Below are 24,451 nucleotides of genomic sequence, written 5' to 3'. Positions count from 1 at the left end.
TATTATCTGGGAAACATCAGCCAGCCTCAGCCCTGTGAATGTGCCTCAGGCTGTAGATGAAGCTAAAGGCGTGTTCTCCATAAAGTCATACAGCGATTGTCAGTAGAAACTGTCTTTCCTCGTCTTCTGTTGTGGCCCTTTTTGCTCAGGTAGAAGAAGCCTTGCATTTCTTTCTTCCAGCCTCTCAGGAGCACAAAAGCAATCTGTGCCTCCAGTGCTAAGACAGACCCCCAGAAGAATTTTGTTTATTTGAAAACATTTGAAGCAGTGAAAAGTGTGTAGAGTCAGCGGCGCAGGAGATTTGGTTCCCCATGAAAGCTCCGTCCCAAATCACATTTGGTGAATGGATTTCCCTTTATGAAGGGGATGTAACTCTAAAGAGGGGTTAGGAATCGGCAAGGGTCTTACCTTGGCTCGGTGGGCTGCTGTGTGGATTCAGAAGAATTGGGGTTTGGTGGATTTAACTCTGGGGAGGACAAAAGTGGGTAGCCGTTTTTATTTAAAGGGGCGGTATCATGGAAATCTTAATGTTTTCTTCTGAGTTTCAAAAAGCATTGCCTGGTTTAGATCCATTTTAAAGATTTCCCAGAAGAGTAGGAGGTGTTCCTGCAATAACGGGGCTCTTGTGTTGTTACCAGCTGTAATTAATGCTCACTTTCTGTAAATACACTGTAATAGCTTAGCAATAAGACTGTAATAACTGTCTAAACAAGAAGGATTAAGTCTTGTGTGATGTTAGCGTTTAAACCAAGTGCCCACTGAGGCCATGGTGTGCTGGAGAGCCCCTCAGGTCGAGCAGCATGGAGTATTTAAAGACTTACAGGAGGCAATGTTCTTAATGCACTGTATATATATAGAGCACAACCTCAATACAGACGACCCACATTCTACAAGCACATGCAGGAAACTGGGTGCGGAGGACACTCTGTTAACAAAGATGTCATCACGTCCACACATGCCCAGGGCTGCTGTTATCTCACCAATAGAATTCAGTCTTTGGGATTGTGCTGCAACTCTGATTGGCTGTTCTTTTTTGCCCATATTTTATTAGTTAATATTATGTCATTCAGTCCCCGAAAGTGCACCCCCACAGAGCTGTACATACAGGTCCCCACAGTGTCAATCAGAAGACGTGTTTTAAGGTTGGGTTAAGGTTGGGGTTAGGGTTGTAGTACTCTGGCAAAAACATGAGAGAGAAATCCTTCTGGAGGCCAACTACCAGTGAATACCCTATTTTAGCTGTGTACTTCATTTTTATACAAACACTCGTGTGTGTGTCTTTTAATATTCGTTTTTAATGGGTCTTTTTCAACGGAATGGTCTATTTCTGTAACTATATATTACTGCTCTTACACATAAACCTGACCTTAATCTTACCCTCAGTGACCAAACCTAATCTTAGGCCTATTTTCGCTTCCAATAAAACCCATGTTCTCCTTAGAAGCCTCGTGGGGACCTGCCAAACATTCCAACAGCATTAAACATATCATGTTTTCCTGTGAAAATAGGGACATTTATTGTCAAATGTGCTACAGAACACACACACACACACACACACACACAAACACACTTGTCTGTCTTGTTGATCTGCCCTTAAGAATGATCTAATGGTTAATTCCAGGTGCTACTTCTTTTTCAGGTCACCTTTTGCTGCCGTGACGGACTACTCAGTGACCAGGAACAACGTCATCCAACTGTGTCTGGAGCTCACTACCATAGTACAGCAGGTAAGTGTGTGTGTGTGTGTGTGTGTGTGTGTGTGGCTAAGAGAGAGAAAGAGTTTGTAATGGGAATAATACATTGTAGGGGCCAACGCCTGTTGACCCACTCACAAAATTGGGTGTCGAGGGAACAAAAAAGCTTTTCCCCATAAGATACGATTTATTGGGTCGTGGTGTGGTGAGGGTTTGGTTAAGGCAAGGGCGTAGCATTAGCATGGACAGAGGTGACGTTTCCCCACCGATAATTTGGTCTCCTTTTTGAAGAAAAGAAGAAAGGGAAATAAAAACATCTGTCAATGTCTCATTAACCTAGAGGTACAGAAAGGGTTAAATCACGTTCTCTACTCAAGTCCTACCTCCCTGTAACGCATATGGCCAGTGTGATTGGCTGTGCCTTTTCCTGCTCTCACGTGAGACTCTGTAGCTACGTTTGGGTGTTAACATTATAAAATTCTTGAATTAAATAATGAATTGTTATTCAGAATAGTAATAAAAGCACATAGAATACCATGTGTTAAAATTAAATAAATAAATAAACAAATAAATAATCTCAGTTATTTTCTCCAGTGATTCCTCTTGTTGTCGTGAAGCAGCCATTACACTGACACCTTCCGGTGGAGGGCCCACTCTATGGAGCATAATGCGATCGATTCAAGGATGAGAAACAACCCGACTTTTGCTCTGGTGTGGGTTGTTAATAGAAAATCTTTGCTCTATTGCTTTAAGAGAGTGAGGAAATCTGAAGCACAGCTCTTGGATTTGCTCTGATTTCTTTCAAACAGAGGAAGGTGTCTCAGCTCTGTGTGTGTGTGTGTGTGTGTGTGTGTGTGTGTATGTGTGTGTGTGTGTGTGTGTGTGTGTGTGTGTATCATCTGACACTGTGAGATGAGGGAGCAGCTATGTTTCATATGTGTGCATTGGTTTATTTTGAGTGAGAACTGAGAATGGCGTGTGCCGTCCTCTTTTCTGCTCTCTCCTCCTCCTCCTCCTCCTCCTCCGTTCCCTCGCTCCTGCTGGGAGGAATGTGTATCAAGTGTGTGTGTGTGTGTGTGTGTGTGTGAAATGATCTTGCCTCTTCCTCCGCTGCTTTCCTGGTCCTGGAACACAGTTAGGGACTCAACAGTGGGGTGAATGTAATGTAATGGATGGAGCCGCACATGGTGGGTGATGTAGTCTTGAGGGAGAGGAGTGTGTGTGTGTGTGTGTGTGTGTGCACAGAAGTAGGCCAGCCGTTCAGCGCTTGTTAGAGACACTGAAGCGGCAGGTGGGTGGATTTCAGGAGGAGCTGCTGGGCCTGGAGCAGCTGTGATGGTGGAGTGGGTGTGTTTGTGTGTATGGTTACTGGATTCTTGTTAAGAAAGTTGCATCAAATAATAACTCACATGCTGTTGGCATTGTCTGTTGCACCTGATCCAAGTACTGCATCAACACATCCAGCTCTGGGGTGGTCAGGGCTTTGGGGTGGTCAGGGCTCTGGGGTGGTCAGGGCTCTGGGGTGGTCAGGGCCCTGGGGTGGTCAGGTCATCACTGTGAGAGCACCAGACGTTTCCTTGTCAGATTTGCAGATTGTCTTCTTTTTTGTCTATTTCCTTTTCTCAATAGCAGCTTCTTTTAAAACCCTGTTTGTGTGGTCAGACAGAGGCCAGGCTGGTCGTCATAGTAACGGTGCTGTCGTTAGTACGTTGATGGCAGCGAGGTAACAAAAAGGAACTGCCTACAATATCTGATCATGAATGGTCAGGCTGCAGGAGCAGATCCAGTCGGCTACAAACTACCAAACAATTTAGAGATGTCTCTGAGACAATAACCGCATAATGATTTTAAAGGGTGACTGGTTTATCGGGTTAATGGACACGGTGCTGTGTATCAGATTGTGATCAGAAGGTCAGAGAGAGAGAGAGAGAGAGAGAGAGAGAGAGAGAGAACAGAACTGAAGGGATAAGGCAAGCTTTAACCAGCAGAGCCTCAAGGCCTCTTCTAATCCCAAGATTAATCCAGGCCAGATTACAGCACAGGGCCAGCCGCCGTTTTAATCTGAGCTAAAACCTACAGGGCACAACAAGAGGACGCTCTCTCTCTCTCTCTCTCTCTCTCTCTCTCTCTCTCTCTCTCTCAGGTAGTGTCACAGTCACACAGCTCCAGGGACCTGCAGGTTCTGGGTTCTAGTCCCATTCCGGGTGACTGTCTGTGAGGAGTGTGGTGTGTTCTCCCTGTGACTGCGTGGGTTTTCTCTGGGTGACTGTCTGTGAGAAGTGTGGTGTGTTCTCTCTGTGTCTGCTTGGGTTTCCTCCGGTGCTCCAGTTTCCTCCCACAGTCCAAAAACACACATTGGTAAGTGGATTGGTGACTCAAAAGTGTCCTTAGGTGTGAGTGTGTGTCACCCTGCGAAGAACTGGCGCCCACTCCAGGGTGAGTTCCAGCCTAGCGCCCAGTGGTTCCAGGTATCTACTGCGACCCTGAACTGGATAAGTGGTTACAGACAATGAATGAATACTAAGAGTGAATCCCACTTCTAAACTTGACTGCCGATGTTTACAGCAGTTCTGTGGAGCAGATTTCTTTCAGCAGTGGCATGTAGCCACAGCATTGCAGCTTAACCCTTCAGTTACCCTCACTTCATCACTCTTCACCTTATAACAGAGGCATTAGTTTAATTGTAGTTAATGAAGATGTATTAAAAGTTGTAAGTCTAGTGATTGAATAATGCACCCATTGGTTTAAACATGTGTAATGAAGTGATGATGGTGTGTTTCTCCTCTCTAGGACTGCACGGTCTATGAGACGGAGAATAAGATCCTGCATGTGGTAAGTTTCCCCTTCACTCTGATTCTTTTCCTCTCTATGTCCACCTCATACACTCTTATAAATGCAGTGGACTGTGAAGACAAATATGAACAATGATCCGCTGAGCATTCACAAAAGAAATAACTTACGCAATTCTATCTTTCACACACGTTTGTATAGCTACAAGAGACAGAAATCAAAGTGCAGCCAAACTATGTGTGTGCAAGCTGTTGGTTCCCACAGCTGCACGTGTTGCACTCCATTAACACTGAAGGATTTGTGTGTATCAATCTGTATTGGCTGCATATTAGTAACGGCTGTACTTTATGGGAGGATTGATCAGCAGACCTTTCCTTAAGTTGTAGATCATGGCTGATTTGTCGTTGCTGCACCAGACAGAGGACAACAACCCTATATTTGGCCGTCCAGTGTGTCTGAAACTGTAAAGAGATACTGGGTTTTGTGTGTATGCGCCGCAGTCAGACAGACTCCAGTAGGAATCACGATACAGTTTCAACACTGTGTTTCTCCGCAGGAAGTAATAGAAGTAAGATTTGCTCCGAGTCTCTGCAGAGTCTGCACTGCCAACAACACACACACACACACACACACACACACACACACACACACACACACACACACACACACACACACACAATAACACACACTTTTACTGCCGCCCGCGTGTTGGTGTGTGTGTCTGGTTGAGCCGGCACTGCTGGGCTGGGCACAGCTGTCATTCTCCCCGAATCCCGCCACTATAAATACCTCCACACACACTCCTGCACCCACCAGCTCCACAGCTCCACACCCAACAACAAAAACACACACACACACACACACACACACACACACACACACACAGGAATGGTTGCCTGTTCATAGTGACTCTGGGAAGGAAAAAAAGGAAAGAGACACATACATAAATAACACTAGATGAGAGAGAGAGAGAGAGAGAGAGAGAGAGAGAGAGAGAGAGAGGGATATGTAAACACATCGAGAGCTGGAGGAAAAGATAAATGCACAGAGAAGAAAGAGAGAGTGACAAGCACTGAAAGGTTCCAGAGAGAGAGAGAGGTAAATAGCATCAGGAAGAAAGAAAGTGAGGAGATACGGAAAGAAGCAGGGGGTTTGTAAACAAAGAGCGAAACAGTAAAGCAATACTAGTGGCTCTGTACTCTCTCTCTCTCTCTCTCTCTCTCTCTCTGCCTTCTGTAAATTGGTAAAATTCATGTGAGGCTAAAGTAGGAAACATTATATTTGTTTTTGTTTCATTGGTATTCAGTATCAGATATATATAAACCCTTTGTTGTTTTATGGAATTACTGTACGTTTGCTACAGGGACGAAACTGAGATCCCTTTTTAAGAGAGATGTTTATTTCCAATAGCTCCTAGTGCACAAAAGAAAATGCACTTGAACAACTTAAAGGAACAGTATGTAATATTTTTACCATAAGGTTACACCTTCAAAATGATTGTGATATTACACTGACCTATAATAAGGAGAACAGAGGCTCTGTTGTTGCTACTTTGGGCTCAACACTGCAGAAACAGCACTATGTAACTTTGGTAGCAGGGTAGGAAACCACATCCCCTCCCTTTTGGTTTAAGAAGGTAGTGTCGCAGTCAAACAGCTTCAGGGGCCTGGGGCTGTGGGTTCGAGCCCCGCTCTGGGTGACTGTCTGTGAGGAGTCCGCATGGGTTTCCTCCCACAGTCCAAAAAAACAAAACAAAACATACGTTGGTAGATCGATTGGTGACTCAAGTGTCCTTAGGTGTGAGTGTGTGAGTGAATGTGTGTGTGTGTGTGTCACCCTGCAAAGGACACCTGTCTAGTGTGTGTTCCCACCTTGCACCCAGTGATTCCCGGTAGGCTCCAGACCCACCACCACCCTGAACTGGATTAGCACTTTCAGACAATGAATGAATGTGCATTACATTACTATTAATGATATCACTAACTGTCATTGTTTACCATGAAACCTGTAACCATTCCAGGTTCCAGGTTATGTCCACCTCAACCCCCTCAAACTATCCGTCTTCCTGGCCACTGCTAGGCCTCGGTTCCCATGTGGACACTTACGCCTTGCCCTGGGCTCTATAAACGCTTAACCAGCTCAATAACAATACCCTCAAAAACCACCGGTTTACTGAGTGTGAGGGAGTAGTACATCAGCACACACTGTTTACAGCAGCGTCTGGTTTTGTAAGAAGCCTTTATAGGATCATCGCTGTGAAGAGTCGGTGGCGTTCGGCCACGTAAGCCTCACAGAAATCAGGTTCTACTGCTGGATCATTAGTTCTAGCTCACAAACACCACTCTAACTCATCCCAACGGTTTCAGATGGTATCCCCTCACTCCAGAGAGTGCTGTTCTGATGAGATGTTGCTTAGATGCTTACCGCAAAGATGTGTAAAATAAAGCAGTGCATCTAGAGTCAGCAAGCAGTTATTAAAATGGAATTGTTTATATTATTGCTTATAAATATGTAAGTAATAGACCTGTCATTACTGACAAACATCTGTTGTTTCCTGCAGTGCAAGACCCTGTCAGGAGTGTGTGACCACATCATCTCTCTGTCCTCGGACCCTCTGGTCTCTCAGTCGGCTCATCTGGAGGTGGTGCAATTGACCAATATTAAACCTACTGAGGGTCTGGTGAGATCACACACACACACACACACACACACACACACACACACACACACACACACACACACACACACACACATGCACATACACACACACACACACCACTCATTCTCCATTCTCTCAGCTCCTTGAACATCTGTTGTTCCACATACACCTTGTTCTTTGATGGTCAGGACCCCCACAGAGTAGGTATGATTTGGCTGGTGGAGCATTCTGCAGTGACACTGGTGGTGGTGGTGTGTTAGTGTGCATTGTGCTGCTACAAGCGGATCAGATACAGCTGTGCTGCTAGAGTTGTAAACACCTCAGCATCAACCAACAAAGAAGTGTTCACTACCAAAATCCTCCCTGCTCCGTGGTGGTACTGTGTGTGTGTGTGTGTGTGTGTGTCTGTGGGTGGGGGGTGGTTAGTGGTCCTGACCTCTGAAGTACAGGGGGATAGAGCCATGGATTACATTCTTTAACTTTAAAGTACAAATTTCACAAATACAATGAGTGGACAGTTAGATTAGAAACAAGGAGGCGGTAGCAATGTTAGAAATGATTAGAAATGAGACTCAGCATGAACAGAAGGTTTGTGGGTGAAGTGTATTTCACCATTTAAATATATTCTGTTTATTTTCACCATATAAATGACCCCGATGTGAAGTATGAAAAAGAACAGTGATTAACTGTAGCTTGCGCTTTGAGGGACTTCACTGTTATTGGTGCTTACCTGGGATCTGATGCGTATGTATCTGGCAACACAAGCGACCATTTTGCAATATGTGCTGTGTGAGTGTGTGTGAGAGAGAGAGAGAGAGAGTGAGCTGATTCATGCAGATATTACCTCCCTGCTCCCTGTCTGTGCGACAGTGCTAAAAATGAGATTAGGTTAAATTCAGATAGAGAACTGTGTGTGTGTGTGTGTGTGTGTGTACACACATTCAACACTCATTCTGTCTGCAGTCCCAGTCAGTCAGCTCTCATCTTCAAGCCCCTCTGCTCTGATAGACCTGCTCTCTATTAGTGGCTCTGAAAGAGTGATTCAACTTTACGTGGTCCAAATAACAATGGCGCCCTGCTTTCGTCTTCATTCACCCTGCGTCATTAATCACTCTGTCACTGTCAGATGGAGTGAGTGTTTGATAAGTGCACACACACACACACACACACACGCATCACTGTCCACTTTTTTAGAACTATGAATGAGGCAGATGGGGTTGATTTAGAGGTATGTTTATTTATTTATTTATTTATTTATTTGCAGGGCATGTACATCAAGTCTACATATGACGGGCTTCACGTTATCACTGGAACCACTGAAGGAGTAAGAGTCTGCATGTATTATTATTTTTATAATTATTATTATTATGTGTGTGTGTGTGTGTGTGTGAGAGAGAGAGAGAGAGTAGCAATGAAAGCCCTGAATAATTGTAACTGTGTTAGTGTAACTGACGTGATAACTTTAATGTTTGCCTGATGGAAGCGAGGGATTAAGAAGTAGAGTTAGAGAGCAATGAAGGGATAAGGGAGAGGAACAAGGAATGTTTGCACAGATGTGAAGAAGGGTCTGTGGGAAGGCAGAGGAGTCCCTTTTCTACATGAACACACATTAAAGTCGCTCTCTCTCTCTCGCTCCCTCTCTCATTCTCTCTCCCCCCCAGTCTCCAGCTGACCGCTGTAAGAAGATCCACGCTGGTGACGAGGTGATCCAGGTGAACCATCAGACAGTGGTGAGGCTCCAAACCTTCTCCTCCTGCTTCCAACTCTCTTTCACACTTCCATCTCCATCTATCATCTGTGCTTTGATGCTCATCCCTCCATCCCCCCATTTATCACTGAACCCTCTATGGCTCTCTCCAGCAGATATAAGATCTTTATGGTTATTACACTCTAACACAGCAGCTCTTCCTAGTGGCGGTGTATGCTTTTCAAAGGCCTATATATGTACATTAATATTTTTTATATATTTTATGTAAATTAATATTTTTAAAATATTTTCTTATGTATGCCATTTTTTTCCATTTTTTTTCTTCATTATGCTGACACATACTCACTTCTGGGTTCCATACTAAACCTTTAAAATGGCTGCTCTAGTGTGGGGACCCACTCCATGAAGCAAAAAAAATGATAAAATAGTTCCTGATTCTTGGAAAAATGTAAAAAAGAACAAGCAAACACACACTGGTGAGCAGTGTTTTTAGCGTGCACACACTGAGGCCAATGAATACACACACACACATACACACACACACACAGCTGCCCCACTACAGGTAATAATTAAAAATAATAAATAACTCAATAAATAAATAAATATTACTTGCTATGTCTTGGTAGTAAACACCTTAAACTAAACTAAAACTTAATTAAAGTATTAGTAATCATCTAATAATCAGATCCGTCATCCAGTGTGTGTTATGTATTATTTTAGAGCCTTGTATGGAAGTAATGTGTACAGTTGTGTATGAAATTTGGTGGATATTTTAAAATGTTCTATACTTTTGCATAAATATGACCTAAATCATCAGTAGATTTTCACACATCTTCTGAAATTTGATAAAGAGGACCCTGCTTACAAATACAAGACAAAAATATAACATGGTCATTTATTAATAATTATTACTGACGAGAGGTTTCTGGGGACCTCAGAATTATTGGTTGCTGATGCTCATTGGGTTGGAAAGGGTTACAAAACCATCTCTAAAGGGTTTGGAGTCCACCAATCCACAGTACACAGACAGACTGTGATCAAACACACACAAAAAACAATCACTCCAAGAGCAAGGCATGTAATAGTCCATGAGGTCACAATGGAAAGCAATGTAACATCTAAGCAACTGTCACATTGATTAATATTAATGTTCATGAGTCCACCATCAGGAGCACTCTGAGCAACAAAGGTGCTCATGGCAATGTTGCAAAAGAAGGGCTCTGCTCAGGTGCAGTTTGCTAAAGACGTGGATGAGCTCCAAATTTTATGTCCAGAGAAAGTAAAAAGGTGTTTTTTCAGCATGAGAACCTTGTCCCACCTGTGAAACATGGTGGTGGTTGTATCGGGACTAGCCACCACTGATGGAACAATAAGTTCTGAATTACACCATCCGTAGGTATCTGTCTGTGAACTGAATCTTGAGAATGTACTTAATGAAGCAAGACAGCGACCTTCAACACACGGGTTGCTCCTTCAACCAATGGTTAAAGAGGAGAATGAAGTTCACGTTCTGGAAGTCAAAGTCCAAACATTCAATAAGAACACCATAGAAATGTAGTGGTAGTAGCTCGGTGGTGTGCTCTATGGTAGAAAGGGCTAAAATTCTTCGGGGGCAGTGTCCAGGATGGATAAATATATCATGCTCTGCCATTTATTTGTCTCAGTACTTTAAGTGGTTTCTCTTGGATTTGTGTGAATTCTGAAGATTTCACAAACTTTCAAAGAGTTACGCAGGGAGAGTGAGGAATCAGAGCTTGTGTTTCATGGGGAGTTAGCTGTGGGCTGCTGTGTGGAGGGAGTACTGAGCTGTATCATTGACGTATATGTGGCTATGGAGACCATAATAGGTGTGTGTGTGTGTGTGTGTGTGTGTGTGTGTGATCATAGGCACTTTCTTCATTCAGTTGCAGTGTTCTACGGCTTGGCTTTTTGACGTAATAAAGGGATGACTGAGCTGTGTGTGTATGTGTGTGTGCTGCAGATGACATCAAAGTTGACCATTCTGTTTGAAGGCTCATTATTCTTTAATGAATATGAGGGGGTGAATAATTTTGAATCATATTCCGGACACTGAGTGGCCTGTGGGCTTTGAGTGTTTTGAAAGGCAGTGTGTTAACAGGCTGTTTTCTTGCAGCTGTTCTGAGACAGCTTTCTACTAAATGGAGCTGTACACTGCTGTGAAGATCTGATTGCATGCAGCCATGGTCAAGTGCAGATGTTGTGTGATTAGTTCTGGATCAGCCTACTACAACTTAACCCTAGAGGAACCGAACTGTGGGTGTGGTGGCCTCGTGTGTTGTTGTCATTCTGTGGGCAATGAATGCAGTGGGTGTACCTAAAGTTTCTGGACATATGGGGTATAGTCTGTATTTACTCCAGTATTTACAATTATTTTTCATCCTAAATGCGCCTTGAAAACTATGATCATCAATATGTGTATCTCAACACCACCCTTGGTCAGAGCCTGCCACACCCACCATTACTCCCTTCAACTCCAGCTGTTTACTTTTTATCTGCCTAATGTCACTTTTCCACGACATGGGTCCGACTCTGCGCGACTCGGCACGGCTCGGCACTCTTAAAGCTTGTCACTTTTCCACTGGCAGGGCTCCTCTGAGAAATGGAGCTAGTGACGACACAAAACCCTGTCTCTCAGGAATCGCTGGCTTTGAAAACCATGACAATGGCGGCGGTAAAGTTAGGCGCTGTTAACTCATCATGTATTCGCATGTTGTTTTTGTTTTTTTGGACTGAACATCGCTCCACGCTCCAGTTCTTACAGATCTGTGTTGTTGCATGTTCGGCTTTGACTGGAAATTTTCTTCGGCCATCGGCCCAAGGAGTATAACCTCTTAAAAAACACCTCGAGGTAAAGTTACCAACTGCTATTGTGAGTCCTAGAAAAATAATTTTGAAAGCTGCTAGAGATTTTACAAGCAGTGGTTTGTGCTGGATTTGAATGAGCTCTGCATTTCCTGGTGATTGACATGGCTCTGGCCAATTAGCTCTCGGCAGGGTTTACACATCACCATTTAATACCTACTCGGCTCGGTTGGAACCCGAAGTGAGCTGGGACTGAAAGCTTACCCAGTTCAAGGGACCAGGTACCAGATTTAGCCAGTGGAAAAGCCAAAAGAGCCGTGCCGAGTCGAGTCGAGTCGTGTAGGTCCCATACAGTGGAAAAGCACCATTTATGACACACACATAATCACAAATGTTGCACTGGTCACCTGTGGCTGTGGTTTACTGCGTTCTTTTAGTCCATCCACTATTAGATGCCACACTCTTTCCTGACAAATGATCAGAAAGACCTAAGCCTCATTAATCCTAATTTAATTAGAACGTTGTTGACTCCATTATTGGGGAAAGTGTGGTTAATGTGTGATCAGTGACTCTACTTTAGAATCTGACACAACAAAAGAGGAAAACCTAGATAATAAATAAATAAAGACCCAGGCGCAGTAAATACATTCATCTTTTAATGCGGTGCAAACACACCCCACCAACAATTACCCAAGATAAACAGCTCCAAGGAATCACAGTAAGCAAACACTAGAATAATGAAGAGAGATGTTACTGCTGCTGAGGGGTTACCATCAAGGCCTTACATGATGCTAACAATTACAGTCAAGTAAGTGTTAAAAAACCCTCAGGGGCTAATCAATATTTGGAAACACTCTCATCTGTTTTTTCTGAACTGAAGGCTGGTAATTTATTTTATTTTATTGTTTATTTATTGCTACACTTATATAGTGCCTTTCTAGAAACCCAAGGATGCTTTGCAATCAACACTGCCATTCCAGTCAACATTCAGTCCACACACACACACACACACACACACTGGTGCAGGCCTGAAACTATAACCACCTTACTAGTATTTATTGTCCCAGAAATAACTGTGATAATATTATTGTCATTTTAATCTCATTTTATGCCACTGATATTGTATAATGATATTATAATAGTGCAATTATACACCTTTCAAAGCAAATTAAACGTAACAAAACTTGGAATTTATTCATTTAAGATGTTTTAATAACCCTAAATAATTACAACAAATACAATGAAACCTTTATTTGTTTTTTATTTATTTATTTTCAAACAAATCAACATAGCACAACTGGCTAAAATATTGGTGACTTTCATTTTTTTATTTAAAATAAACAAATAAATAAAAACAATGGACCGTACAGATCCCAGCAAATCGTACTGAGGAAATGTTTATATATTGTACAATAACACGATAATGTAACATGAGAGGTCTAAATAATAGCTATTTTGCCTCCCTTTGTTGCAGCAACAGCTTCTGTTCCTCTGTAAAGGTGCTCACCTCGATGAGGAATTGATAGTAATCCGCCACAAAAATGAAAGCGAGGATTGGTACTGATGTTGAATCAGTTCCAACAACATCCAAATATGGTGCTCCACCACTCTGGAGAATTGATGACAGGCTTTATCCGTCTTTAACCCACCATTAACATTGGGCAGGATGAGCTCAGGATCATGTGCAGCTGCTCCAGAGGGTCCCATTTTGAAGTTATAATATATCTGCAGGAAATACTTGCTGCTCAGTGATGGCAATGACAATAGGCATCATACAGCAGAAGATTGTGTATATATCCCATCGTCTGGGAAAAGGCCAGACATCTGGATCCAGCCCGTTTCTGTGTGTGTATGTGTGTGTGTGTGTGTGTACGTGTAGCTGTCACCATGATTGCATGTCTTTGTGAGTTCTTGGTGGGGGAAGAGGCTTGATGTGTAATTGTGGGTGTCTGTGTCCTTTGTGATGTAATCAATACGGTTCCAGCGAGGGAGGAGTGTCGGGTTTATTCAGGTTGTCGTTATCTGTGTGATAAGTAAATTGAGCGGGGCCTAAGTTGCAGCCCAGAGGAACAAACTGAATGCGGCCTGTCAAACTTTTTTTTTCCTCTAAGAACTCCTCTTCTACCTCTCAAGGTTTAATGAGGTCTTGATAAATAATCAATGATCAGCTAATAATTTCTGCTTCAGATATTTCACCACTGAGGTCAGACCTGTACCCAAACTACACCAGCCTCATTACATTTATTTCAGCTGAGCACGTTTATTATTTCATGGCTGTTAGCATTAGAGTGCGTTGCTGTAAATAAGAGACAGGGAAAAGGGCATTTATCAAGTTGTAACTACAGTAATAACACATTTAGAAGGCAGCAGTGGGTGATGTTTATAGATTTGAGCTGAAATAAGGTGCAACAGCTTTTAATAACAGTAGCTACACAGCAAATGTAACCATTCGTATTTTACTAATTGCTTATAATGAACGAAAAAAAAAAAAAGATTTATCACAATATTCATGATGATGGTTTATTGTGGGCGAGACTGTGGCAGTGCGGGTAGTGTAGCTCCAGGGTCCTGGGGTTTTAAATTCTATTCTGTTTCCTTCCTTGGGCGTTCCCTATTTTACTTATCTTTATAATTTAAGCTTTACTTGAACTTGCTCTCCATTTGTTTCTTATGAAAAATGTTCAGAACAGTCTCGGCTCTCTCAGTGATGAGATACGTTTGACCTGGAGCACTGTGAACTGAGATCATCTGGCCCTAGAGAGCTAAGAAGTTGAGGTGTGATTTTAGAAATGCTTCAAACACACCTTTACCCAGTGGTACTCAACTCATGTACTTAAGTAAAAGTACAGATACTTCAGGCAAAATATTACTCCAGTTAAAGGAGTACAAAAGTACTCATTGTAGATGTCTATTTGAGTAAAAGTACTAAAGTATTTACCTTCAAATGTACTTAAGTATTGAAATTAAAAGTGCCATGACGTATCATGGCACTAATGTCCATAATTGTTTTGTAACAAAACTGTAGGTGAAAAGACTCTAGTGTCACTCTTGACTCCCTAGTCTTTTAATAGAATGTCATTAATTAATTAGTGTGACACAGAACACAGCAGAAAAGGCCAAACTTTAAATACAATGAATGATGTTATATCAACTATTACATACACACGAGGTGCTGCCCCTCCAAACCAACAGAGGTCACTGTCTCCAGAGTATTAAGCCCAATTTAAGCTTCCGTGTTGAACCTATGCCATAGGCAGCGTGGCCTGATGTGCACCTCTCCAGGAATGTAGCTTGTGGCATTCATGCAAATCACCACATCTGGGATTAGTCTGCAGTGAGACGAACATGGTTCAAGGTGCTCAAGTCAAGAAGTCTCGAAATATCAACCTCTCTACACTACACTACCTAAATAGCGCAATTTAAAGACTCATAAAACTAATCCCCCTACACCACTACATGGTGTACTGCATAGGGTTGCAGAAGTTGTTTGAAATTCAGCCCTAGTGGTTTGGTGGTGTAATTGCAGAGCAACGCAGATGCCAACACACAAGTTTAAACACAATGGCATAGGACACTTGTGCATAACATAGTTTTTACTCATTTAGGAACACTAGAGATTTGTTTTTTGTTTTTCTTCTCTTGGGGCTCCTCACCCTAGTGCAATTAAATTTTACAGCACTGTACTGACATTGGTAGGGAAGGGAAAGAAAGGGGTGGTTTCGTACCCTCCTTCAAAAGTTACATAGTTCCGTTTCTGCAATGCTCAGCCCACAGTAGGAACAACAGAGGCTTTATTCCCCCTTTTACAGGTCAGTGAAGCATCACAATGATTTTGAAGCTGTAATTTTAAGGTAAACATTTCAAGGTGTTCATTTAATCTCTCTGCTTGGTCTATATGTTTGCAGAGCATATTTTGAGTGATTTCTGCAATTCTGAGATTTAAACAGGCTACTGTTTGATACTTGTTTTTGTTTTTTGGACTTGTTTGTCTCTCTGTACTGATTTTTGGGTTTTGGAATATTTCTTCTGGTTTTGACCTTGCTTCACGTATTGTGTTTAATAAACCTCCAACTTACTCTCACCCTCAGGGAGTGATGTGTGACATCTACAGATCCGTAAACCGTGTATATGAATGAAAAGTAAATACTAAACGGTACAAATCATATTGTTAATTCATAACGGTTCTAAGATCTGAAAGTGATTACTTACAGTCTCAACTTCACAAAACAGTTGAGAAAAACAAAGTCTGCTGTTGCTATTATTGGTTTTGGGCGGAGAAACATTTTCACTTGTTTTAGTTCGATGACTGTGTTTGTTTGTCTCTTAGCAATGGCGCTGCTTGGGTGTCACGTGGAGAGCAGTGGAGCAGGAAGATTTGTTCAAACACATTAGCTACGGTTGTATTCAAACATGAACCAAAAAGAAAAGCAGATTTTCATAATATAATGGAGTAAAAAGTAAGATATTTGACTTTGAAATGTAGTGGAATTAAAGTAAAAAGTCATTTACTTCGTTACTGTCTACCAATCCCTTTACCAATGAGTGTGTATCTGCTGTGTCTTAACATGTCTAGCTTAATAACTCCATAATATGTGGGTCTTGTATGATCTAGGTAAGAGATGGAATGGGAAAGGCAGACTCTACAGATTTAAGAAAGGTTTTACCCATGTTTCTACACTGTGTTCAGTGTATCATCTCAAATATAATAATAAAAAAACATCCATAAACATCAAATGTGATGAAAGGGCACAGTTGTAGACCCCAGGGTGTCTACACAGGGTATGTTTAGTTTATAGGGCCTACCTCAAACAGGTTTCAATATCAATTTCAGTAACTGGCTGTGTTCGAAACGTCCTAAATACTGTCTACTGAGGGAGGAAGGTCCTGAGTCATGTCTGAATTAAATGCTTGTGTAAAAATTCTGCTTGATTTTGGTTTTAATATCTAAAAAGTTTTAATTATTAATTATTCTGGCTAGCTAATGTTAGCGTGTTCTATCCTTGCACCTTCATTCCACATGTAGGTCCTGTTTTGTGACTGCATGTCTTTGAATGTCCATCTCTCTCTATATTCACTAATGCTGAATATAAAGAGGGCGAGGGTGTTTATTCTGTTGTCCAGTAGATGACCTCTGGTGTTGTGTGTGTGTGTGTGTGTCACATGTTGACCCTGTGTTTGTCGCTGTAGGTGGGCTGGCAGTTGAAAAACCTTGTAAACTCTCTGCGTGGGGACCCTGGAGGGGTGACGCTGACGCTGAAAAAGCGTCCCCAGAGCACGCTCACCTCCGCCCCAGCCCTGCTAAAGAACATGAGGTGGAAGCCCCTGGCCCTGCAGGTAGGAACCTTGTTCCCCCACGTGAGCTATCCTGGGCTGCCTCTACTTCTTAACCCCGTCTTAACACCCCCTAACTCCCAAACACGCCCGTTCGCCCGTCAAACCTCTTAGAGCTAGCCATGCTAACTATCCCTCTGACTACATTTCCCATACTGCTTTGCTGCTCCCACACCCACTTGCTCTTGTGCTGTGCTCATGACTATGGGACTGGAAGGATTGTGGCTTAAATGGCCTTCCTACTGGATGTTCCCAATCAGAAAGAAATTCTCACGCAATTCCGTAACTAGAATTAATACTGATTTCAGCAGACTTCATGACTTTCAACAGATGCTCTTCTTTAGAGTGACTTACAAATTCAAACCCCGTTACAGAGGATATAATGTTAGGAATCTTTCCCAAGGTGTAACATGGTGTTCGGTCGGACCATAATAGGAGTCAGTGGAAATGCCAACTGTGCTAGCTAACCCCCACACCTGGGTTCTATGCCACTTGTGATATTCTTGAATTCTTTAAGACATTTCTCTGATGTTTTATTCCGAAGGCCCTTTTTTTGGTCAACCCAAACAGACCAACAAAATAAAAATGACTTCCAAAGTCTATCTGTGGCCCACTCTTCCTTTAGACCAACAGAGAGACATGAGACCTCAGTTTGAGATATTTTACGATCACCAAATACTTGAAGTGCTTTGTTAATCATTATCCCAAGGACTACAGTCATAAAGGTACTTCTGCATTAAGGAAGAAGCTAAGTGGTCAAGACTTGGGTCAGGTGTGTGTGTGTGTGTGTGTGTGTGTGTGTGTGTATGTGTGCATTTTGGTAGACTGGTGTGAATCTGCTTCGGTTTTTGAATGGACGTTTCAACTTGGCCTACTGAGACCTGCCCAACCCTGTCCTAAATGCTTTCCTCTGAGCTCTTGCATGTGCATATGTGCATGTGTGTTTATGTATGTCTTTACTTCCTCAGCTTCAGCATACACACTTCCCCATGCATTAGTGTTTGTCCTCTCATAGACTGCCACCCACAGATAAAAAACAGATTTTATTTTGCCTAATGCTTTTTTCCTTTCAGTATGTGAGAGTGAGAAGGCTTCCACCGATACTACAAATCCTTTTCCAGTTGTCCCTAATGCAGCGTCATTAGAGAGCTCAACACACTTGGAGGAGAACACTACTGCTAATAGATGCCTGCTTTGTGTAGCATTGCACTGGTGATGCTTTTTCCACTGCAGGAAACCCACACTATTCTACTAAGCTCTACCTGACTTCTTTGCTTCTCCATTAGGCAAATGTGGTACCTGGTGAACTGAGGAGGGCTGTGGAGGTGGAAAGAAACCAGGTAGCAAGCAGAGCCAAGTAGAGTAGGTACCACGCAGTGGAAAGTCACCATGAGTGGGACAGCTCCGCTGGATTCCTGATAATGAATGGCTTTGGCATCACCTAGCATTATTTAATCTATTTATTGGCGAAATAATCAATTGAGTACTGTGATATGTTTTTCTTTGCAATTAACAATCCTATCATGCCCTGCTGTAAAACGATAGTAGACAAGAGGGTGTTTAAAGATCTACATTATCTGGAGCAGAGCTAGTTCCCTGTGTCTTTTCTTCATTATGTCAGAGCTCAGTGACCCAGACACAGAAAGAGCAGGAGGATCAGAAGCGTCTGATTTATTAACGGCCGTCACTCCGGGCTCCCTCTGCTCTGGGACCTATTAAACCCTGACTGTGTTGATCCGGATGTCTCCAGACACAGCAGTCAGGCGTAGAGCTCTTTTGTCTGACAGCTCGCTGACTTTGAGGAGGAGAAAAGCAGTATATGGTCAGAGCCCTAGGGCTTTAGATCAATGCGACTGCTGATCTACCATCGATTGCGATTGCTTCTGTCTGTCTTTCTGCAGCCTGTCGCTCCCAAGAGCCCCACCAGCAGCTCGGCCACGCCCACCAGCACCATCAGCACGCCCTCTAAACGAGATAGCTCCGCCCTCCAGGACCTGTACATCCCACCACCTCCGTCTGAACCCTACACACCCAGGTAAACACACACACACACACACACCTTTATCTATTCGCCCTGCTAAATCCTCCACACATTTATATGTTGCTTCTTTCTTCAGCTCTTGGAGCTCGTGTTGTACTCATGTCCTAGAAGGGTTTCTGGGATCGAAGGAAGCAGTTAATGAGTTTAATGTATTGTGTGGTTTTTCATGCAGTGATAAAGAATGAAAAGAATATTAGAGAATTCTGTAACATTTTTGAGATTTAATGGGCCGTGTTATCAAAAATAGTCACTTTTTTCAGTGCAGCGGCAACATTCATTTGGAGGTCTGGAGCCTACCAACCCACAAACTGTGAAACAACACCACATAGGTCAGTGTTCTGTGGACTGCCCAAATAAATGAGACATTCAAATTCTTCTTAAATAGAGTGCAGGCACATTAGAGGTGTCTCTCCAATCACAGCGCTGGCCCATTCCCTCTTAAAGGAACACATGCTGAAACCTGCAGTTCTGAACAGGGCTCTTTAGACAAGGGGAGAACGCTGTGGTGTTTAATCATTGTGGTATTTTGACTGTGATATTTATTTTTTATTATATATATATATATATATATATATATATATATATATATATATATATATATATTTGAACATATTCGTGAAATTGACACCACTTTTCAATCATGGAGTGGGATGTGTGTCTTGTATATAAACCTTCTCACCAGACGAGAAAAATCCCCTAACACTTCGGAGCATCTGCCCTGAGCTGGTGTTTACCCCCAAATTTTGTTGTTGTTGTTGATATCAACGGTACAAAGAAAAGTGTGTCATCTGCAGCAAAATGATGCAACACTCGGGTAAAATCCAGTAACTTGTTGAGAATTATCCTGAAAACCTGCCAGCTCCGAGTTGAAGGCTGGGATCAGTTGACACCAGGATACAAACACCTCGCCTAATGAGTGATCTCCAGTGCTTTAAAGTGCTCCCACATGTGGCCCACTGTGCACACCCAGTCTGCATAATCTGCATAAAAAACATCGCTACTAGAATAGGACACTGTGGAACATCTTTTGCGCTGCATACTTTGTTTGTCCCCCCTTCCCCCTGTTCTTCTGGAATCCAGAGAGAGGATTGACCCCAGTGTCCCTCAGTGCACGGTTGATGAGTGTTTCTGATGCGTGTGTGTGTCTCTTCAGGGATGAACAGGGGAACTTGCCCAATGATGATCGAGGGCAGGGGGGAATTCCAGCAGCAAAAGGTTCCGAGTCTCCTAATTCCTTCCTGGATCAGGAATACCGTCGCCGCTTCCCGCTCATGGAAGAGGAGGCTGTGCTTTACTGCTACGAGTATGATCCCAACCGCGGAGCCCCGCCTTCTCGCCGAGAGAACACGCCCACCTACGGTACACCTCTAACACACACACACACACACACAGGTACACAGGTGTGGGATGTCATGTGAAGGACTGGCATCCTGTTCCTGCCTTGTGCCTAGTGATTCCGGGATGCAGACCAATCCTAAACTGAGCTTGAGGTTGTGAAGTGGTTCCAGTGGAAGTCTTTCAGTCGAATTCAAGACTTCATTCGGAACTCCATTGACAATGCTATGGGACCTGGGGTAGGATGGAGCAGTGTGGAGATCCATGTTCCATGAAGCCAGTGTCGGTGGATTTTTCTCTTATAGCAGATTGATTGGTTGGTATCAGAGGAAGTGAGAACAGGGCGTATCGATTGGAAAAGCTGCTGGCCTGGCAGAATGTTCCCTCGTCACTTTTTGATACAAAATTGTTCTTTGTGTGTGTGTGTGTGTGTGTTTGTGAGAGGGGAGTGCGTGTCTGAAACTCGATGGGAGAACACCTGAGTGCTTCTCAGACGTTTGGTAATTAAACTCAGGAGAATAGTGTGTGGTAAATCTGCAGAAGTGCTGACACCCAGCCTGAGTGCACTCTCACATTGTCATAGTTTCATGGAAGAGTGGCACTACACCTCACACATCTCTCGCACTGTGTCTCACTTCATCTCTCTCTCTCTCTCTCTCTCTCTCTCTCTCTCTCTCTCTCTCCAGTTGCTTTAGTGCATCTGTTCTGCTTCTGGTTTTTACTCAGGCTGGTGTAAGGGACATAAGGGACCTTTTAGATCTAAAAGCTGGGCGGTGGCAATCAACCGTATAGGTTACCATAGCAGTTGGGTTCAGATCTGAATGCACTACAAACATGCCTTATCCGGAGGGCAGAGCTATTTGTCCATCCCTGAATTACACATGACCCCAAATGTGCTTGTGGACTGAGACAGGGCTGGGGATGGTGGTTTGGGATCTTCTTTACAATGAAGCTCTGCAGAACGTTCCATTTTCTAGGGCTGGCAGGAGGTGCTGTACCAGAGCTGTGTAAAATCAGATTTTTTGGGGTGTTGGAAGGGAGTACTGGAAGGGAACACCAAATGAAGTGCCCATCTCTCGGTCCCTGAGGCCTTCGTGGAGGCTCCTGTACAGGGGCCCGCTGGCTTTGGGGACATCGTCTTTACCAATGGTTTTCTGACAACAATTACTGCAGGTGTTTCATCCCTTTGTTTGTTTTGTTAGAGTGAGGACAGTTTTTTTTCCTTGTGTCTAATGGTTTAATGAAAGGGTTTTAAAAGTTTGTCGGTCTCTATCTCTGTCCACGAAGTTTCCAGCAACTCTTTAGCTAGCCAAGCTTTCCTTATCCATGACTCTCCATTTCACTGTGGTATAAATATAAGGTGGCACAGGAGCCAAATTACTTTAGTTAAATTGTAGTCAAATGTACTGATCTGAGAGTCACCAATAATTATAGAACTATGGGGTTATTATTTTATGTGTGCTATAAAGAATGCTAGCTTTATTTTACTCTGTATCAACAGTGAAGGGAGAATCACTCATCTGTAATTATTCGTGTTCCAGGTCGCCTGAGACCCATCTCCATGCCTGTGGAGTATAACTGGGTTCCAGACTACGAAGACCCAGCCAGACTGAAGAGAGAGGGCAGGAGAGGTGAGTGTGTCACACAGACACACACACACACACACACACACACACACACAAACAGCAGCAGCTTCCTCTCCACACAAATATTAGGGACGTGCAAGTCAGCAGCCTGTCAGATTCAATGACGCTGTCATTTTGATACTTCCTTCTCTTCCAAAGCCTCTCCCCCCATCTCTCAGTCCCTCCATCTTTTGACAAATCCTCCCTCTTTTCCCTTGACACTAATTGATGACTTGATTGTGGTGAAAAATTGAGGCCAGACCTCCATTAGAGAACAGAGCTTTTGCAGTAACCCTGCCATTAATCCAGAGGACTTGTCTTCACTGTCAACTCAAACTAATGTTTTTATTAGTTTTTAGGATCTCTCAGTATGAACAGTTTCTCCCTGTGTCTGCGTGGGTTTCCTCCGGGTGACTGTCTGTGAGGAGTGTGGTGTGTTCTCGCTGTGTCTGCATGGGTTTCCTCCGAGTGACTGTCTGTGAGGAGTGTGGTGTGTTCTCCCTGTGTCTGCGTGGGTTTCCTCCGGGTGACTGTCTGTGAGGAGTGTGGTGTGTTCTCGCTGTGTCTGCATGGGTTTCCTCCGAGTGACTGTCTGTGAGGAGTGTGGTGTGTTCTCCCTGTGTCTGCGTGGGTTTCCTCCGGGTGACTGTCTGTGAGGAGTGTGGTGTGTTCTCCCTGTGTCTGCGTGGGTTTCCTCCGGGTGACTGTCTGTGAGGAGTGTGGTGTGTTCTCGCTGTGTCTGCATGGGTTTCCTCCGAGTGACTGTCTGTGAGGAGTGTGGTGTGTTCTCCCTGTGTCTACGTGGGTTTCCTCCGGGTGACTGTCTGTGAGGAGTGTGTTGTGTTCTCCCTGTGTCTGCGTGGGTTTCCTCCGAGTGACTGTCTGTGAGGAGTGTGGTGTGTTCTCCCTGTGTCTGCGTGGGTTTCCTCCGGGTGACTGTCTGTGAGGAGTGTGGTGTGTTCTCGCTGTGTCTGCATGGGTTTCCTCCGAGTGACTGTCTGTGAGGAGTGTGGTGTGTTCTCGCTGTGTCTGCATGGGTTTCCTCCGAGTGACTGTCTGTGAGGAGTGTGGTGTGTTCTCCCTGTGTCTGCGTGGGTTTCCTCCGGGTGACTGTCTGTGAGGAGTGTGTTGTGTTCTCCCTGTGTCTGCGTGGGTTTCCTCCGGGTGACTGTCTGTGAGGAGTGTGGTGTGTTCTCGCTGTGTCTGCATGGGTTTCCTCCGAGTGACTGTCTGTGAGGAGTGTGGTGTGTTCTCCCTGTGTCTACGTGGGTTTCCTCCGGGTGACTGTCTGTGAGGAGTGTGTTGTGTTCTCCCTGTGTCTGCGTGGGTTTCCTCCGAGTGACTGTCTGTGAGGAGTGTGGTGTGTCCTCCCTGTGTCTGCGTGGGTTTCCTCCGGGTGACTGTCTGTGAGGAGTGTGGTGTGTTCTCCCTGTGTCTGCGTGGGTTTCCTCTGGGTGACTGTCTGTGAGGAGTGTGGTGTGTTCTCCCTGTGTCTGCATAGGTTTCCTCTGGGTGACTGTCTGTGAGGAGTGTGGTGTGTTCTCCCTGTGTCTGCGTGGGTTTCCTCTGGGTGACTGTCTGTGAGGAGTGTGGTGTGTTCTCCCTGTGTCTGCGTGGGTTTCCTCTGGGTGACTGTCTGTGAGGAGTGTGGTGTGTTCTCCCTGTGTCTGCGTAGGTTTCCTCTGGGTGACTGTCTGTGAGGAGTGTGGTGTGTTCTCCCTGTGTCTGCGTGGGTTTCCTCCAGGTGCTCCAGTTCCCTCCTACGGTCCAAAAACACACATTTGGTTAATGCATTGGCGACTCAAATGTCTCTATAGGTGTGAGTGAGTGTGTGTCACCCTGTGAAGGGCTGGCAAGCCCCTCCAGGGTGTGTTCCTGCCTTGCGCCCAGTGATTCTGGGTAGGCTGCGACCGTGAACTGGATAAGCGGTTACAGACAATGAATGAATGAATTAACAATAAATGCCTGAATGGGGGTTCTGTATCTATTGTTGATGTCACACAGCTGCAGGACCTCAAGTACTTCCCCTGCCTCCAGTGACTGTGAGAACTTTAATGTTCTTTTCCTGTGTCCCTGTGGGTTTTGCAAGGTGCTCTGGTTTCCGGCCACAATCTGAAAACACAGGCGTGTTTGGTTGTTGGCTGTGTGAAATTGTCCACAGGTGTGAGTGTGAGGGTGACTGGATGAGTGAGTGAAATTGTCCATTAGTGTGAGTTTGAAGGTGACTGGGTAAGTGAGTGGTATTGTCCACAGGCGTGAGTGTGTTAGTGACTGGAAGAGTGAGTACAATTGTTCACAGGTGTGTGTGTGTGTGTGTGTGTGTGTGTGTGTGTGTGACTGGGTTACTAATATTGCTAATATTTTGCCCTTCTCATATCACACATTGTAGCTACTAAGAAAATGACAATTTTCAATAATGATCCAATATACAGTGAGATAAACAAA

General features: G+C 43.9%; 1 protein-coding gene across 5 annotated transcripts in view; it reads left to right on the top strand.

Annotated features, from left to right (window-relative positions):
- Positions 1-24,451, top strand: part of cnksr2a (connector enhancer of kinase suppressor of Ras 2a) — a 118,447-nt gene that overhangs the window by 41,634 nt on the left and 52,362 nt on the right. For 2 of the 5 annotated variants that reach the window (XM_066665735.1, XM_066665993.1), the window contains exons 4-12: positions 1,640-1,727; positions 4,485-4,526; positions 7,045-7,164; positions 8,408-8,467; positions 8,805-8,873; positions 16,862-17,008; positions 18,907-19,040; positions 20,200-20,405; positions 21,923-22,012. In XM_066665735.1, the coding sequence (XP_066521832.1) occupies positions 1,640-1,727; positions 4,485-4,526; positions 7,045-7,164; positions 8,408-8,467; positions 8,805-8,873; positions 16,862-17,008; positions 18,907-19,040; positions 20,200-20,405; positions 21,923-22,012 (956 nt within the window). Of the gene's footprint in view, positions 1-1,621; positions 1,728-4,484; positions 4,527-7,044; positions 7,165-8,407; positions 8,468-8,804; positions 8,874-16,861; positions 17,009-18,906; positions 19,041-20,199; positions 20,406-21,922; positions 22,013-24,451 lie in introns of all 5 variants that reach the window. The other 3 variants (XM_066665649.1, XM_066665907.1, XM_066665818.1) reach the window with 3 other exon arrangements.

Source organism: Hoplias malabaricus, chromosome 1, assembly GCF_029633855.1.
Source record: "Hoplias malabaricus isolate fHopMal1 chromosome 1, fHopMal1.hap1, whole genome shotgun sequence".
Classification (NCBI taxonomy): Eukaryota; Metazoa; Chordata; class Actinopteri; order Characiformes; family Erythrinidae; genus Hoplias; species Hoplias malabaricus.
Note: the sequence above shows the minus strand (reverse complement) of the source record. Positions and strands in the feature narration are given on the sequence as shown.